Here is a 15,095-nt window from a genome sequence, read left to right as displayed (position 1 = left end):
TAGTCGCATTTCGTGAAGCATACCGGGACACAATAAGACACAAGATCATGCGTGTGTTGATTAAGCTGTTTGGTCACATGACTAAACAGACTGTGGGTGGAAGACTGCCTGGCAGCACTGAGAACTGTCGGTGAGATGAAGGAGCACCCAGATGGTACTTCCAAGCAACCGCCCGACAGCCCTGAGGTTATAGGTGGGGTTTGCGCTGTAGTCGTGCAGCTGTACTGGTATGTCACCTGAACTTTTCTCCGACCTCACCCTCAGCCCACATAGGTGTTTATGCCTTAACGTCCGCATTCTCTTACAGACAAGTCATAAACTGGAATGTTTTCATGCTTACTCAGGTCTGCTACTGATGTTGGACAAATTAGCTAGGTTACAGTTGAGCTGTAAATGTAGTCAATGAGTTGTAAAAGACTTACATAAGTTCTAACTAATGCCAGTGTTATAAAATGTTCACAAAAAAACTCTAACACGCTAATGTAAAGTAGTTATCTTTACTGTTTTCACAATTTTAGTACATTATAATGTTTACTAAATACAGAAGCATTTAAATTAAGTATTGGTGCTAAAAGAAAAGTCAAGTGACCACCAGTTTTATTGGGATTTAACTTTTTGGGACCAATAATGTTTATTATTTTTCGAGAACCATTGATAATGCTGCTAAAAATTAAAGATGAATTTAATGAAGTGTGCATAAAGGCCATTAACTGAAGTAGCTCACACGTGCTGAGAATAGTGTTAATATAGAGTACTGTTCTAACAGAACTGAAAAACTAAGGATATGTAGCACAGAGTTATAAGCTAAGGCTAGCTAGCTTGGTCAGCTAGATGTTTTTCTCAGGAGACACAGATACCTGCACATTAGTGAAAGTAACAAACATATAATATGCAGATACTTCACTAACTCTCCATACTTGCTCCATTGTGGTATTATTATTATTATTTATTTATTTATTTTTTTTGGGGGGGGGGGGGGGGGGGGTATTTCTATGTTATGTTTGCACCAACTTGGAGATATCTGTGTCTGCATGATGCACCCATACAGTCATGGATTCACCTTGCTAAGGCCTTATTCATGCAGGACTATGGACCAGTCAGTAACCCCCACTAATGGCTAGGGAAAAGTCTGTGCAATTTGTGAGAGGTACCTTCTTGCTTTGGTGACTAGCACTTTGTAAGGAAGACAGCAACTTGTCTGCAAACACTGGCAAAGTATTCACCAAATTCTAGTATAACTGGGTAAAGTATGATGGAAACCATAAATGGAGACTGTTCATCTTCAAAGTCAAAATTGGGCCTTTGAAATGTGTTAGTTGCAGCAGTGAGGGCCAACCTTTACTCTGAAGGTGAACAGTCTCTGTTTCCAGTTTGCATTGCACTTCTTCAATTTTCTGAACAGGTTGGAGAATAAATGGTGGATATTTGTAGACAAGCTGACGTCCTCCATGGAAACTACAGGTGACCCCAGCAAAATGCTAGTGACCAAAACAATCACAAAAAGGGCTTTGGTGCAGCACCTTTGTTGGGACCAATTTCAACTAGCAGCAGCCAATGAATTGGGCAATATACCAAATTTTTCCCTAGTGATTGGAGATTTCTAGAGGTTCACTTACTGGTCTCTAGATCTACGTGTTTGATGCCTGACCAAGTTAAGACCATGATTCACAGTCTATTAAAGTTTCTTGAGTGACATCCTACACACATTGATCAAGAGTTGTCAGTTGTATTACACATGTTACAACCATGGTTGCTAGGGAAACGTGTTTTACCCTGACTAGATGGCAGGGGCTCCTAAAGGCTGTTGCTGAGAGAGATAAGTTCCAAAGAGGGTCCTGGGGATAGCTTTGGTTGTTATTTCCACAGTTGCCTATAGTTTTTTTGTGTGTCTACAAACACTTGTTAACTACTAACTGAGCAATATAAAAACTTGAAAAACTGTAACACAAACCAGAAATGAAAGAAGGTTTGTCTTCAAAGTAAAAGTTGAGCCTCAGTGCTGCAGCCAACATGTTTCAATTTTTACTTTGAAGACAGATGGTCTCCATTTCTGGTTTGTGTTGCACTTTTTCAGGTTTTACTACAGCTCAGCTAGTAGTTTACAAGTGTTTGTAGACAAACATGAAAAACTGTTCACAGTTTAACTGCAGCTCAGGGACTAGCTGGCCAGTGTGTGTAGACAATTCTGCCACTTCCATTCAAACCATGATTGCAGCAGTATGCTAGTATGCTTGCCAACCAGTTGGGGAATACACATTTTTCCCTAGCGACCATTGTTTGAAAGGGGGTCACTGACAGGCCTGTTGGCCTGCGTGACTGGGGTTTTAACAATCATTTGCCAGCGACTGCCATCAACCTCCAGCAACTACCCATAACCAGTCAGGCAATACTAATTTTCCCCTCACGACTAAAGATTACTAGATGGTCACAGACAGTTCTCTAGGCCGGTGTGATTGGGGCCTTATTCATACCATGACTGTCACATGTCCAAAATGATAGACAAGTTAACATCAGAGGGTTAATCACATGTCTGCATCAACATCAAAAGGACTGACTTTCTTTTGGAATTAGCCTCAAGTTGTCATTTGAGCAACTGCAGTTTTTGGCACTCCCACACTGGCTTAATTTTTGAGCCCTAAAAGTTGGTAATACTTGATGACTTGTCACTGATGGTATTTATTTAACGTTATCAGGAGAAAGACATTGTTTATTCATCAAACCAGTCGACTTTGGTCAATTAGCAACTTTAACATTTTGATAATGCACATAGGACAATGACAACAAAAGGTTTATGGTCTGTATGAAATAAATAGCAACTTTGCCCATTTACAGCTTGGCTGAATAAAACAAAAACAAGAGGGTTAATCTTCATATTAAAAAGGTATACAGATGAGCTGTGATACTCATGAACTCACTAATTCCTCAACAAAAATGCTCTCCTTTTTAAATAAAGCTTTTCAGTTTTAATATGTACCTTCAAGAGCCTGTTATAGTTAAATAAATAGAATGCTTTCCATTTTTAACATGCACATCCAATTTGCCTGGGGAAAGTATTTACACTTCACTGATCCTACTTGTCCACCAAATTCTCCACTTTTGTCTCAGCTAAACAGTTCTTTCTCTCATACATACACAAATGTACAGTCACTCTTGCAGACATGCTGCACCTATTTACTATTAACACAATATCTAAACCTATGGAAAGTGATCAAAATGCTAACGGTGAACATGGAATCCCATGTAGTGTGAAAGAAGAAACAGTCCAAACACCACATCTTAACTGGGGGAGGAAGGGAGGGAGGGGGGAGCTTACAAAAACTTTTTGTTTACAATTGATCATGCACTGTATAAATTCTTTGTGTTATTTGGTTTGAGAGTGTGTAATCAGTGGCTTCAATATCTACTTATTTCCTTTAAGTGAACAAAGAAAAGAGTAATATCTCCTGTGACAAATAAGCAATCCTACCAAATAATCTCTAACAATATTTAAGTCTTTCCCCCAGGAATCGTCACTGTCCTACAATAAGTGGTTTTACTATCTTTTCAGTAAGCTTCCACACATAACCAGGAGCTACTGCAAGGAGGTGTTTCTTCTGTCATGTCCATGTTAGCGTAGGTCCTGGCCATCCATCGCTCTTCAGGTTGAGATGGGCAGTTTATTCTGCGCTAATGTTAGCTTCCTCTTCTGTTTTCATGACGCAAAATAAGAGTTCTGCATGGAGTAGAGGCGGTCGATGGGGTTCCCCACGCGGGCCTGCAAGGAGTTGACTTCTGACGATGCCATGAAGCAGTCACTGAGGCTGGTTAAAGACGTGTCACTGTCTATGTCATGGAATGCAGAATCATTACCTGCAGAGAGCGGATACGGAAAAAGCTGTCAGGATTCAGAGGCAGAGGCGTCATTCAAAGAGCACAACACCCTACTCTGGCTGCGAAATCGGTGTAATCTTGTATTTGAGATTTATAGACGCGTTGGGAAATTATAATTACTAATAGTCCCTTTGAGAAACTGCTGTTATGTGTCATCACAAATGTGAGAACTGTTTTGTTAGATATCATCAAAGCTCACTTTTTGCTGCGCTCACTGGGACAATTGCGGTCTGTGAGGGAGCATGTAAACAAGGGGCATCCTCCTAAAAGATCTGGTTAATAGCAACTGTTTACGCCTTTCATAAAACCTCAACATGTTATTTCTCTGGAGGGAATAGTTAACTTTATTACACTCTGGATCTTAATGATAGTGTTGCACAAAATGGGGACAGTGTTTTGAGACATATCTTTTAATGCCTTGCCAATATTGTTCTTTTCCCCAAACCAAAGGAGAGTGATGAGACTGGGGATTTGGTTCTTACTACCGAAGAGAACTAAATGGAGGCAAATTATAAGGAAGTTATGAACTTCAGGAAATGGTCCCTCTGGGACATGTTGAGGACATCGCTCGAAAATGTGTTATTCCAGTTACATCCTGTGGACTAACACTTGATTGACTGATTTTTTCTTTTTTCTTTTCTCCCCTCCCGCCTTTGTTTGCGCTCTAATTCCTTCCTTTATCAAACAGAAATCTGAGACTTGTTGTTTTCCAATTCTGATTCATTAGCTCACACGGTCTTCAATCATTATTTGCAGTGCATTTTATCTTAAGCTGCCCACATAGACCACATGTTTTTACCAACATTCGGAAACATCATCAGTAACGGGGCTGGGGGCAAGGAGTTAAAACCATATTAAACAGATTTGAAATTACACTTCAAAACCCAACGGCTTATGAGAACACTTGTGTTATCTCATGTGGGAGGAGAAGCTGCTCGTTCTTCTCTGTGAGCAACTTAAATCAGGGGGCTGTGGCCTGAGCACATGTCCCACACTGGGGAGCTTTGAGGTTGATCAAGGGACAGGCATGTGTGCGCTTTGTAAGCAGCAGTGGGGTTTTTGGGGGGTGTAGTAGTGTGTGTGTGTGTGTGTGTGTGTAAGGGAGGTGTGGGGGGTGGGGTAGATGCTCACCATATGGGTTCATATGGTCCCCGGGCATCTGTGGGGGGGTGAGCCCCTGTTGGAACGGGTCTGTGCTGTAACCATTCTGATCCATGGCGACCAGCTGCTGCTGCGGCGGAGCCAGCGGTGTGAAGGAGTTCATCATCCCTTCCATTCGATTAGACATCACCTCTGCAAGGCAATGAAAGCAAAGGGGGAAAGTTAATACAGCCAACAAGAAGACTTCAGATGAGTCTGCAAAATATTAAATGCCACTACGCAAACCGGGTCCACAGAGAGCCGGTGACGCTGACCAAGAGAAAACCACAGAGTAGGTACTTCCTGATAGATTCCTATTTGTACCCCAAATATGTGGATTGCTCGCCCTTGTTGTTTTTATGGAAACATACGGTAGTCCTCGCTGTGGCTTCTCTCCCATTTCCCTCTACAAACAATGCTCTTGGCTAACTGAATGTGGGACACAAAGTTCTTGTGGCTTCATCACTGGAGCCCATCCCCATTCACTTTCCTTTATAGTGGTTAAGTGAAATGATGATGATTCATTTCATTTGGCTTCCAAACTGAATTTCCATTTTACCCTTCATGTGAAATGCCCTTGTTTACACAGTGACATATTTGTAATTTGTAATTCAGCATCACTAGCAAATACAGCTTTGATTAGAGCGCAGCGTAAGTGAGAGAAGAAAAGTTCCTGTTTTGAGATTAAGCAATTGGTACACCTTCTCCCTATTCCGATGTCAACATCAACAACAAACTATTGCCGCGATATAAACACTCTTGACCTACTTGGAATTATGTACAAATATCACTTTAAGCTTGGGGCTGCCGGAGACAATGGGCCTCCATTGTGTTTGCAGGGTATGTGGAGCATCGTACCTTGGCCAAGTCTTTGAGAATTCTGTTGTTCTTGTTGTTGCTGCTGTCTTCTTGCCAACTTCTTCATCTGAAACGAAGGAGTCAAAGTTGTGAGGAACTCCCAAAACTAACATGCTCTCTTTAATTTAAAAAGGATGCTCCTCGCTCTTCACCCTTGAATGAACTGCGTAAAATCTGTATCTGAGCGCACTTCATTGTCAAATATCAAAGGTTTTCACAAGATAATCATCAGAAAAGAGGAGGGCGTAGACATTTAATGCAAGAGTGAGCTAGATTTGCAGCTCCTTGCTCTTTTGCATTTGCAAAAGGAATGCAGTGATAAGTTTAACACACATAGTTGTAGTGATTTACTAGCTGAACTCTAAAATGGACCGAAGCTGCTTTTTTTGGGAGTGGGTAGGGTAAGGACACAAAATACAAAAGGTATTTGCTCTCACCTTAGCTCTCTGGTTCTGAAACCACACCTGGACCACCCGAACACTGAGTCCTGTCTCTGCAGCCAGAGTCTCCCTCACCTGAAAATCCAAACAAAATACTGTGAGCATCACACAAAAAACCGAAACGCTTCACAGCCCTCTGAAATCGCGTTCCGCCTTAACATAACTGCCACAGTTCCTAACAGCCGCACTGCCTCTTTGATTTGCTTTTAAGTCAACGCTGACTGAATGCAGTGGTCTTTTTGGACCTACTGGTTATTGCCGCTTCAAAGTTCGGACCGAGTGCAGCGCCTGTTTTAGGGCCCGGGCTATGGAGGGAGTTCTCCTATCTCAGTGTGACATTTGGTGCAGACGGAGTGCGTTACACCAGACTGCCTCAGTTAACACAGAACAGAATGCTGCTTGCCACTTCAAAGCTCAGCTTTGAGGTGGGGGAGATTTTTTTAATTTGAGAATTTTATTTGTCAAACTACTGTAGGGCTCGTGGTTCGCATCTCAACTTCTATCTAAACCCTTACCAGGGAATTAAAAAAACATAAATCTCAGATTTTCTTTACTCAGTTGCAGCTGGTTATTAAATCTTTGTCTTACCTTTCTGCAGGGCTTTGAAGAGACCTCAAAAGAAGCCTTAAAGGCCCGTCTCTGTTGAGTGGTCAGAATGGTTCGTGGTCTTTTGGGCCTCCTTGGATCCTTGCTGTCATCCCCCTTCCCCTGGCTTCCTATGCCTTTCTCTGGCTTGATGTCCAACTCCTCATCGTCACTTTTCTCTGTAAAGAGAATCAGTTCTCTGTATCATGAGCACAAGCTTGAACTGGCTACACCCTTATTTTTTTGTCTATGACAGTCTGCTGATAAATATATTTTCATTCTTCCCTATTTCAAGAGATTCACACACCACAAGTGCCTAATCAAAGGAGACACATGTGTTTTTGATACATTATCAATTTATTACAAAAGGAAAAGGCCTCATGTATGATTAGACCTACAAACATCTATGGAAAGCACAGTGAAATATGCACATTTGTCACTGAACTGGACACAATGTCACTAGTAAATTATTACTCTCAGCTTTCTCTGATTTACACAAAATCAATCTCTGATAAGAGTACTACATCAAGTGCAACATGAAACGGGCAATGAGTACATATGGGAAATGCATCTCCTGCAACACATTATGTAAGATAGTCTCGATTCAAACGTAACCTTAAAATAATGACGGAATTTATACACTTTGCTAAACCTTAACTGTCAAGGGCAGGATATTAAAATCTGGGTCAGTAAAATTGCTGTCATTTATATATATATATATATATATATATGTGTTCAGACGTTAAATTGGGACAGAGCTGTCTGTTGGGAAGCCTCACCATATTCACTTTTCACTGTTATCAGGGAATATTATGACAAGCACCCACTGATATTGCTTAAGCGAGATAATGTCCATTTTGCTTCACAGTTTTTACTTGTTCCAGTGAAGTCACCTATCTTTCTGATGCAGAAACCCACTGCACTCATGGTGTCACAGACTATATAATAACATGGCGTTAAATAAAACGCAACATTCACAACTGTAAATATAATGGAACAAAAAGAAGGACTATATTTCACAGAACTTGAATTTGTATTTTTCTGTCTAATTCTTTAAAGAATAGCAACAATTTCATCACTAATTTATTTACACCATTAGCTCTATCTGGATTTAGAGTAATTAAAATTGAGCAAAATATAAATAATTAATGTTTCATAGAGTTTTCCGTTTCCCGAGACCTGATTTTGTTTAATAACTGAAAATAATTGACCTGCTAAGCTGCTTGCACAACCTATGTGTTAATTATACTAAATACTATTTAAAAAGAGGCAGGCCCACTGAGTAAAGAGAGCATTTCCATCAAGCTAAGCTAAACTGTGAAGCCAGCAAGCATGGTTTGAACAGAGTATCAGACCAACTCAAATAAGACAGTAGTTTGAGAATCTAAGCTAATTTACTGAATTGCAAGTTGTAATAGGCTAAATATCTGCACATGATGCAATATTATATAATGTAACACCACATAATGCTTTATACATAAACTGGTTTGGGCTGGTCACATCCTTTAGCTGATTGCTAGTAGATGGTGAAAAAACAAAAAACAAATGACAATATAATTATTATTCAGTTATTACATTTAATATATTTTTCATATGAGGCTAAAAGCAAGTGTTTACAAATCAAAACTACAATTGCTGTTAACAAACCCCAATGACTCTGGGGTCTTCAGGGCGCAGGCGCATGCATGATGGCTTATTGTCTCCTGTCATCTGGTTCTGATATGTAACCACTGAAAACCTACATTTCATCTGCCACATGCCGAGGTTAACCTCTATTCATGTCAACATTTTCTCCATCTTTAAATTCTGAGACATGCACAAAAGACATGCCTGTGCGATACACTGGGATACAAGCAAACGAGGAAGACGTGGAGCAAATATTCCCACAAGTTGACAAAAGTTGACACAGGCACAGATGTATTTGACAAATTCCCTGCTTTTGTGCATGTTTAAATGCGAGCCAGATGGTAGTGAACAGCTAGGCTTGGCAAGATGCCTCAATGTGTATGGAGGCTATAGGAGAGGAACACTAGAGCTGATAAGAGTGGAGGTGCAGGCTTTCTGCAGAAAGGCCTCAAATCCCTCTGTCACTCACCGTGATACAGTGATTTAATTCTTTCCAGCACCAGATCCTGCCCACGCATGGAGCACCATTAATACAGGGTGGCTTGGCTTTGTCCTGTTTCCACTTCCTACTGTATCATAAACTTACGCTCCCTGCTCGAATGAATGCTACAAAATCAGCCACTGAAAAGCTGCAGATGGAGCCACGCTAGACTTTTTACGGCCTGGGCTGTAAGCAAGACCTCAGATGTCAGATGTCAATACATCTAGTATCTAGAACTGCTTTATTCCTTTGCTATTAACAAAACTAAAACTAAATCCAGTAAGATTCAGAACCAGGTTCCTCGTGGAGGACGTCTAAGGTGGCCACAGCTGTGATGGGACAGAGCATACAGAATACAACACCCTGGTGCCATTTGACGATCGCACCACAGTGTCGTTCTCACTCTTGTGTGAGAGGGTGCAGAAGGCTCACCTGAGTCTGAGTCATCCGGGCTGACCGAGCTGAGTAAGTCTTTCTCCCTCTCGTAGTCAATCTTGCAAAGCAGCTGACCCTCCTTCAGAACAAACTCGTCGCCCTTCCTCAGCTGGCGGTCGCACACGCAGCAGCAAAAGCAGTTCAGGTGGTAGACGCACTCCAGAGCACGCATCACAAACTCTGTGGGGGCGATTTTCTCCATGCAGCCGCTGCACTTGGTTGCAAACAACCTATAAAGAAATAAAAGAGAATATGGTAGGAAGTGTGGTGATTTAAACAGAACACCCAAACCAAATTTTGCTGTTCAAAGCAGCACTTGTGAAAAAGATAAAAATAACACAAGTAAAAAAACATGCAGTTTCTAAATGAAGGTATTTATTGTTAAGGGGGAAAGAAAATCCAAAGCTACGCGGCCCTGTGTTAAAAAGTGATTGCCCCACAAGCCTAATAACTGGATGCAGTCAAGCATCTTTTACAGTGTTGTGAAGGAATTTTGGCCCACTCTTCTTTGCAGAATTGTTGTAATTCAGCCACATTGAAGGGTTTCTGAGCATTAACCGGCTTTTTAAGGTCGTGCCACAGCATCTCAATCGGATTCAGGTTAGGGCTTAGGTCACTCCAAAGTTTTTTTCAAGCCATTCAGAGGTGGACTTGCTGGTGTGTTTTGGTTACCTTTGTCTATTATTAAAATTTGTTGGATGACTGGAAACATCTAAAGTGTGACAAATATGCAAAACACTAGGAAATCAGTAAGGGGGCAAACACTATTTCACACCGCTGTATACTTACATCTGGTTTGATTATGACTGTTTCAGTATCTTGGACCTGTGTAGTGTCCAGCTCATTTGGCCTTACAAAATATTTAACAATTGCCTGGAAGGCTCTTTAACAAAAATTATTATTCACACTTCCATAAACATAGTCCCATCTAGCCCGTTTTGGTGTTTTGGATGTAGTTATTTCAACTGCCAGGGAACTTCTATAAATCTCACCAAAACAAAGGCTTGAAACCAAGCATAACAAATCAGGCTTCTTCAATTGGATCTTATCAAACGAATAGTTTGTCTAATCACTGCGCAAAGGACAATGAAACACAAAATGTAATCCATCCTCGGCAACACCAACATAAAAAAGAAATAGACACTGCTTTATATATCTGCCTACCTTAATTGCCAATTGTAAAGTTCTACTTCTTAACTTTTGCATTCGGTGTTAATTAGATTTTTCTGCATTGTAATCATCTTTAATTTGAATGTAATTTCTAAGCGTTGGTTTCCCTCCACCCTTCCTTATATCTTAAGATTTATTTGAAAGCATTTATGTGCCACTTCAAGTTATCTCAACAAACATAATTTAAATTTGGAAACTGAAAATATTGCAGGGACCTCTCTCACCCGACAGTAATTACGTGCACGATGAGAGTTGAAGCTATTCTTCCTCGGGGACCTGAATGTTCAACAGATCTTACCAACTTACATCTCTGCCTATCTGCTAATTGTCCAGGGTTACAGTGTTTGCCGTGCAGCGAAAGAGGTGCCTCCTTTGGCAGCTAGTCATCTGTTAAAATTTTAGGTTAAGCCCAGCCTTGCATCATTCCAAGTGAGCTCAGTCATGGGGACTGACCCCAACCCCCTCACAAGCCTGACCAAAAAACCCCCCCAAAAACAGGCTAGATCATGCTGTAGTGCAGCAACTACTAAACCCTGATGATCTTAATCAAGCCTTTGTTGGCAGTTTATGCATTTCTTTCATATCCACACAATGCTCTATATGCATCAGATATCATATCATGATTCATTGCTGGTTAGTGGGTCTGGTCTGTCTGTATCTCATCTTACTGTCTAATATCGTGCCTCTGTGGCGCAACACTGCCTCTATCACCATTTCCTAGACAACACTTCCATCTTCTTTTATGTGCTTTCAGGAAGATGTTTGCATTGTTTTATTGGTGACTGAGTGGCATTTAATTTGCCCTCTGTTGTTTAGAAGAAGCCACATTAAATGGAGCAAGGAGGCAGGGAGTGTGGTTGATCTTGTCCAGCCGTAAAGCTGGATTTATTAGTGGCCTCTTTGTTTGCCCTGGTCTGGAAGACAGCTGGCAACCGCCTATCTATTTGTGGTGAACATCTATTTCATTGTGCAAGGCAGGGAGGTAGTGAGAGGAGCAATTGACATCATCTGCTGGTTCGGGACGGGGTTGAGCGATAGTGATGAATATAATGTGTAAATATGAGAAGAGGGGAAACCAAAGGGTGGTTTTGTTATGGTAATGGTGTTATAGGTACTGATTGAGTAGTGATATGGTGTGTGCGTGTGTGTGTGTGTTCACACATGTAAATGCATTTGTATGAACAGCTGTGTGCACGCTGGTAGCAAGTTTGGTTTTTGTTGTTGCCTCTGCAGCTTTCTAAAATAATTGCTTCACTGCTGCTCATCAGATCGCAATCGGGAGAGCTACATTTTATATCATCGTAATCACTTCACAACAATTAATAGCCTATTTTACTAGTTTCGAGATATCCATCCATCTATTCATCATAATGAGCATTACAACCTGGATCCGTAAGCTAAGGACGGTTAGACAGAGCATCTTCTTTTCTTTATAAAACAACAGAGATGTCAGCCCAGGCACTCTCTGGGTTCATAAAATCCTTTAATCTTTCATTTATTACAATAAGTTAAGAAGATTATTATTGAACTATGGAAAAACCTCAAGGATAATCCCCTGAAAAAGAAATTTCGGCATGTTTCTCAAACAAACATGGATCTTGTTTAACTGACCTGCCAACCTGGATCGGTTTTCTAAACAAACTACCCAGTTTGGCTTATAAAAAATAAATTAGAAAAAACATTTAGAACATTAGAAAACATTTTAAACACTGACTTATTCCCGCGAACGGCGCATTAATAGGCCAGTTTCTAGGTTTTAGAAGGATCGTTATAGGCTGGGCTCATCTTAAGGAGGCGATGAGTTTGTCAAGACAAAGTTCCCAGCTCTAAGTCTGTTTGGCTAAAGGTTGCCAGCTTAGGCTCAGAGAGAGCGCAAAAAGTTGAGGAAATGACTTATTAGCGCGGTTTTGATATGTCCAGCACTCCGTATTCACCTACGACCGCTCTCTAAAATCTTCTCATCTAGATGAAAACATTCTCATTCAGCCCTCTTTCCTTTCTTCTTTCTCCTTTGCCGAGTCTAATCTTGTAAGCCATTATTTTTCTATTTCCCCTCTCTGTCACTTTGCATTATTTTTGCTGCTGTAATTCCCATTCGTCCCTTCTGGAATCTTCCTGTCCTGCTTTGTCCTCGGGTCTAATCCGGACTTTCTGCCTGTTTTCAGTCCCCGGTCCCCATTCTCAGTGGGGTTCAGATGGAAAAGCCATGCATGACGCCCCTTCTATGGCAACCACACCTCCACAGGAAGGCAACGCCGACTTTTCGGATGGGCAGAGAAGGCCTTTGAGAAGCTGGCAGCAGAAGTAAATCCTTCTCTAAGGAACAAGGAGAATTAGCAGGGAGCAGTGGACTAGGGATTTAACCCTACCCCTCTCCTTTGAAAGGCACAGTCAGTCCCACTCCTGTGGCTAGCCACAATCAAACAGAGGAGGAGTGGGGAGGTGGCAGCGGAGAACACAAACTCCCTGAATGACACAAGCAGTGGATTGTGGAGGAGCCTAATCCCACTTTAATACCTTTCCAAGTTCAGCTGCTAAAGAATGCTCTTTAAAACAACACCACTGTGTGAGCAGTGAAGGTTGACCAGAGGGAGGCACGCCATTCAACCTCCCTAACATTACCTGATTAGTGGTTTGAGGAACAGGCCGCTGCCAACAGGAGACAGAGAGGGAGATGTAAATGATTATTTTATATATAGAGAGAAAAACATATCAACAGGTGGTATTTAACTGGAAACTGCACCAGGAAAGAGACACCGCTCCCTGCACTGCTCTACAGGGATATTAAAGATATCAAAGAAGATGTAGCTGCGACTGAAAATCAGACCTGAACTGATTTAAGTGATCAATTACCACTTTGTCCCTCTAGCTGATCCCAGTGACCAATCACATTAAAGCTTGTATCCACCTAAAATCCACTTTCTGGACGTTGAGCTGCTTTTGGTAACTTGACTCCCAGTGTTGCAGAGGTGAACCAGCATCAGTATAAAAAGACACCACAAAGGGGACCACCAGCGCGACAGTCGCGTCCCAGCTCTCGCCTTTCCTCCTCCCACACCTGAGCGCACAGATCAAGTGATGAGACCCTCCCGTGTGGATCAATGGCTGCATCTCAAGCCAAGAGAACTGTCAATATTTACCCAGGCCTCCCCGGGACGGGACTCATAAATGAAAAGAAGAGGCCATCTCAGCACATACCTCACTCCCGGAGGAATCATTACATCCCTCTTTTTAATCCTGTGTCCACATACCTGTAATCCTTTGTCTGTTCTTTTTTTTTCTTCTAAGGTTGTCGCTCTCTCTCTGTGACAGATTATCACACTGCTGAGGCTTGTAAGGCTTGCAAGAAAATGCACAAAATGCAGCATCATCAACAGTAGATAGGACCCAACCCCCCAACCCCTCCGCACACACACGAAAAGGACAATTATAAAGTGGGCAAAGGCCAGAAACAAGTGAACACTTAAAGTGAGTAAAGTGCAGCTGAGAAACGTCGGCCTCTGTGTCGTTCATCTTCTATCCTTTCTGTTTTTGCAAGCGCTTTGGAGAACTATCCACGCTCCCTTTGAGCAGATTATGGGCAACTTAAAGTGTGACAACATCTTAAGCTCTCACCACATGTTGCCAGTGATTGCCCTTCTACAGACATTACATTTAATGCTTCTGCTGCAGTGATAAGCATCAGGAGGACTGGATGGGATAAAAGGAAACCAGAAGAATAAGAGAGAGGGTTGGAGGGGGGCAGAGGGGATGAGTATGGAGCTGCTTATGCTGCTTGATAATCATGCTACATTTAGCAACACGTGCAATAGTCTCACCTAACTCCTCTTTTGCTATTGAACAACACTCTGAGAGACAGCAGAAGAATTTAGGAAAGAACAGCCAGAGCTATTATGTCACCACAGCCCTTCAAAGACAGAGGGGATGAGGATTATCCCGGCAGCAGCTGTAAGCTATTACTTTGAAGATGGGCTCTCGTGTTTGGGCAGGAAACCTGTGGCCATGCCAATCATGCAGAGGTGAGAGATGAGGCCTGTGAGGCAGGTCAGGAGAGGGCCCTCCGGACAGAATGGAGCGAATGACTTACTGGCTAAAGCTCAAGTCAGTCATTCCACAGACTGCCTGACACAGCTGATGAGCATGTTTCCAGGACTTTTTACTATCAAGGCAGACTAGTTCACTTAAATTTTTTGGTTATGCTCATTCACATTCTTGCTAATAAGTCTTTTTTTTTTTTTTTTTCAAACTTTAAAGCGAAATATGTGAGTAGAACCAGTGTCCAGGCAGACTACATTAGCAGAAATACTACAGCACAAACCAGGATAAAACCAGAGAATATATAAAAGATAGCAGTAGCCTTTGTGAACTCTCCCAGCGAAACATGATATTCGTTGTCTTTTAATCTAATGGGGCTCATAATATAAAAAACAAACATCGTGATGTATTCAAACACAGCTGCAACTAGCAATTGAGGTGATAAAATCATTGAG

General features: G+C 41.6%; 1 protein-coding gene across 3 annotated transcripts in view; it reads right to left on the bottom strand.

Annotated features, from left to right (window-relative positions):
* Nucleotides 1–483: 483 nt before the first annotated feature.
* lmx1bb (LIM homeobox transcription factor 1, beta b) overlaps nt 484–15,095 on the bottom strand; it is a 53,561-nt gene continuing 38,949 nt past the window's right edge. For all 3 annotated transcript variants that reach the window (XM_085180403.1, XM_085180405.1, XM_085180404.1), the window contains 6 exons: nt 9,433–9,665; nt 6,897–7,072; nt 6,306–6,383; nt 5,869–5,935; nt 5,002–5,163; nt 484–3,849 (listed from right to left, as the gene is read on the bottom strand). In XM_085180403.1, the coding sequence (XP_085036529.1) occupies nt 3,692–3,849; nt 5,002–5,163; nt 5,869–5,935; nt 6,306–6,383; nt 6,897–7,072; nt 9,433–9,665 (874 nt within the window). In that variant the 3' untranslated portion in view covers nt 484–3,691. The remainder of the gene's footprint in view (nt 3,850–5,001; nt 5,164–5,868; nt 5,936–6,305; nt 6,384–6,896; nt 7,073–9,432; nt 9,666–15,095) is intronic.

This window comes from Neolamprologus multifasciatus, chromosome 12, assembly GCF_963576455.1.
Source record: "Neolamprologus multifasciatus chromosome 12, fNeoMul1.2, whole genome shotgun sequence".
Lineage (NCBI taxonomy): Eukaryota > Metazoa > Chordata > Actinopteri > Cichliformes > Cichlidae > Neolamprologus > Neolamprologus multifasciatus.
The sequence above is the reverse complement of the archived record's forward strand: the minus strand, read 5'-3'. Positions and strand labels throughout refer to the sequence as shown.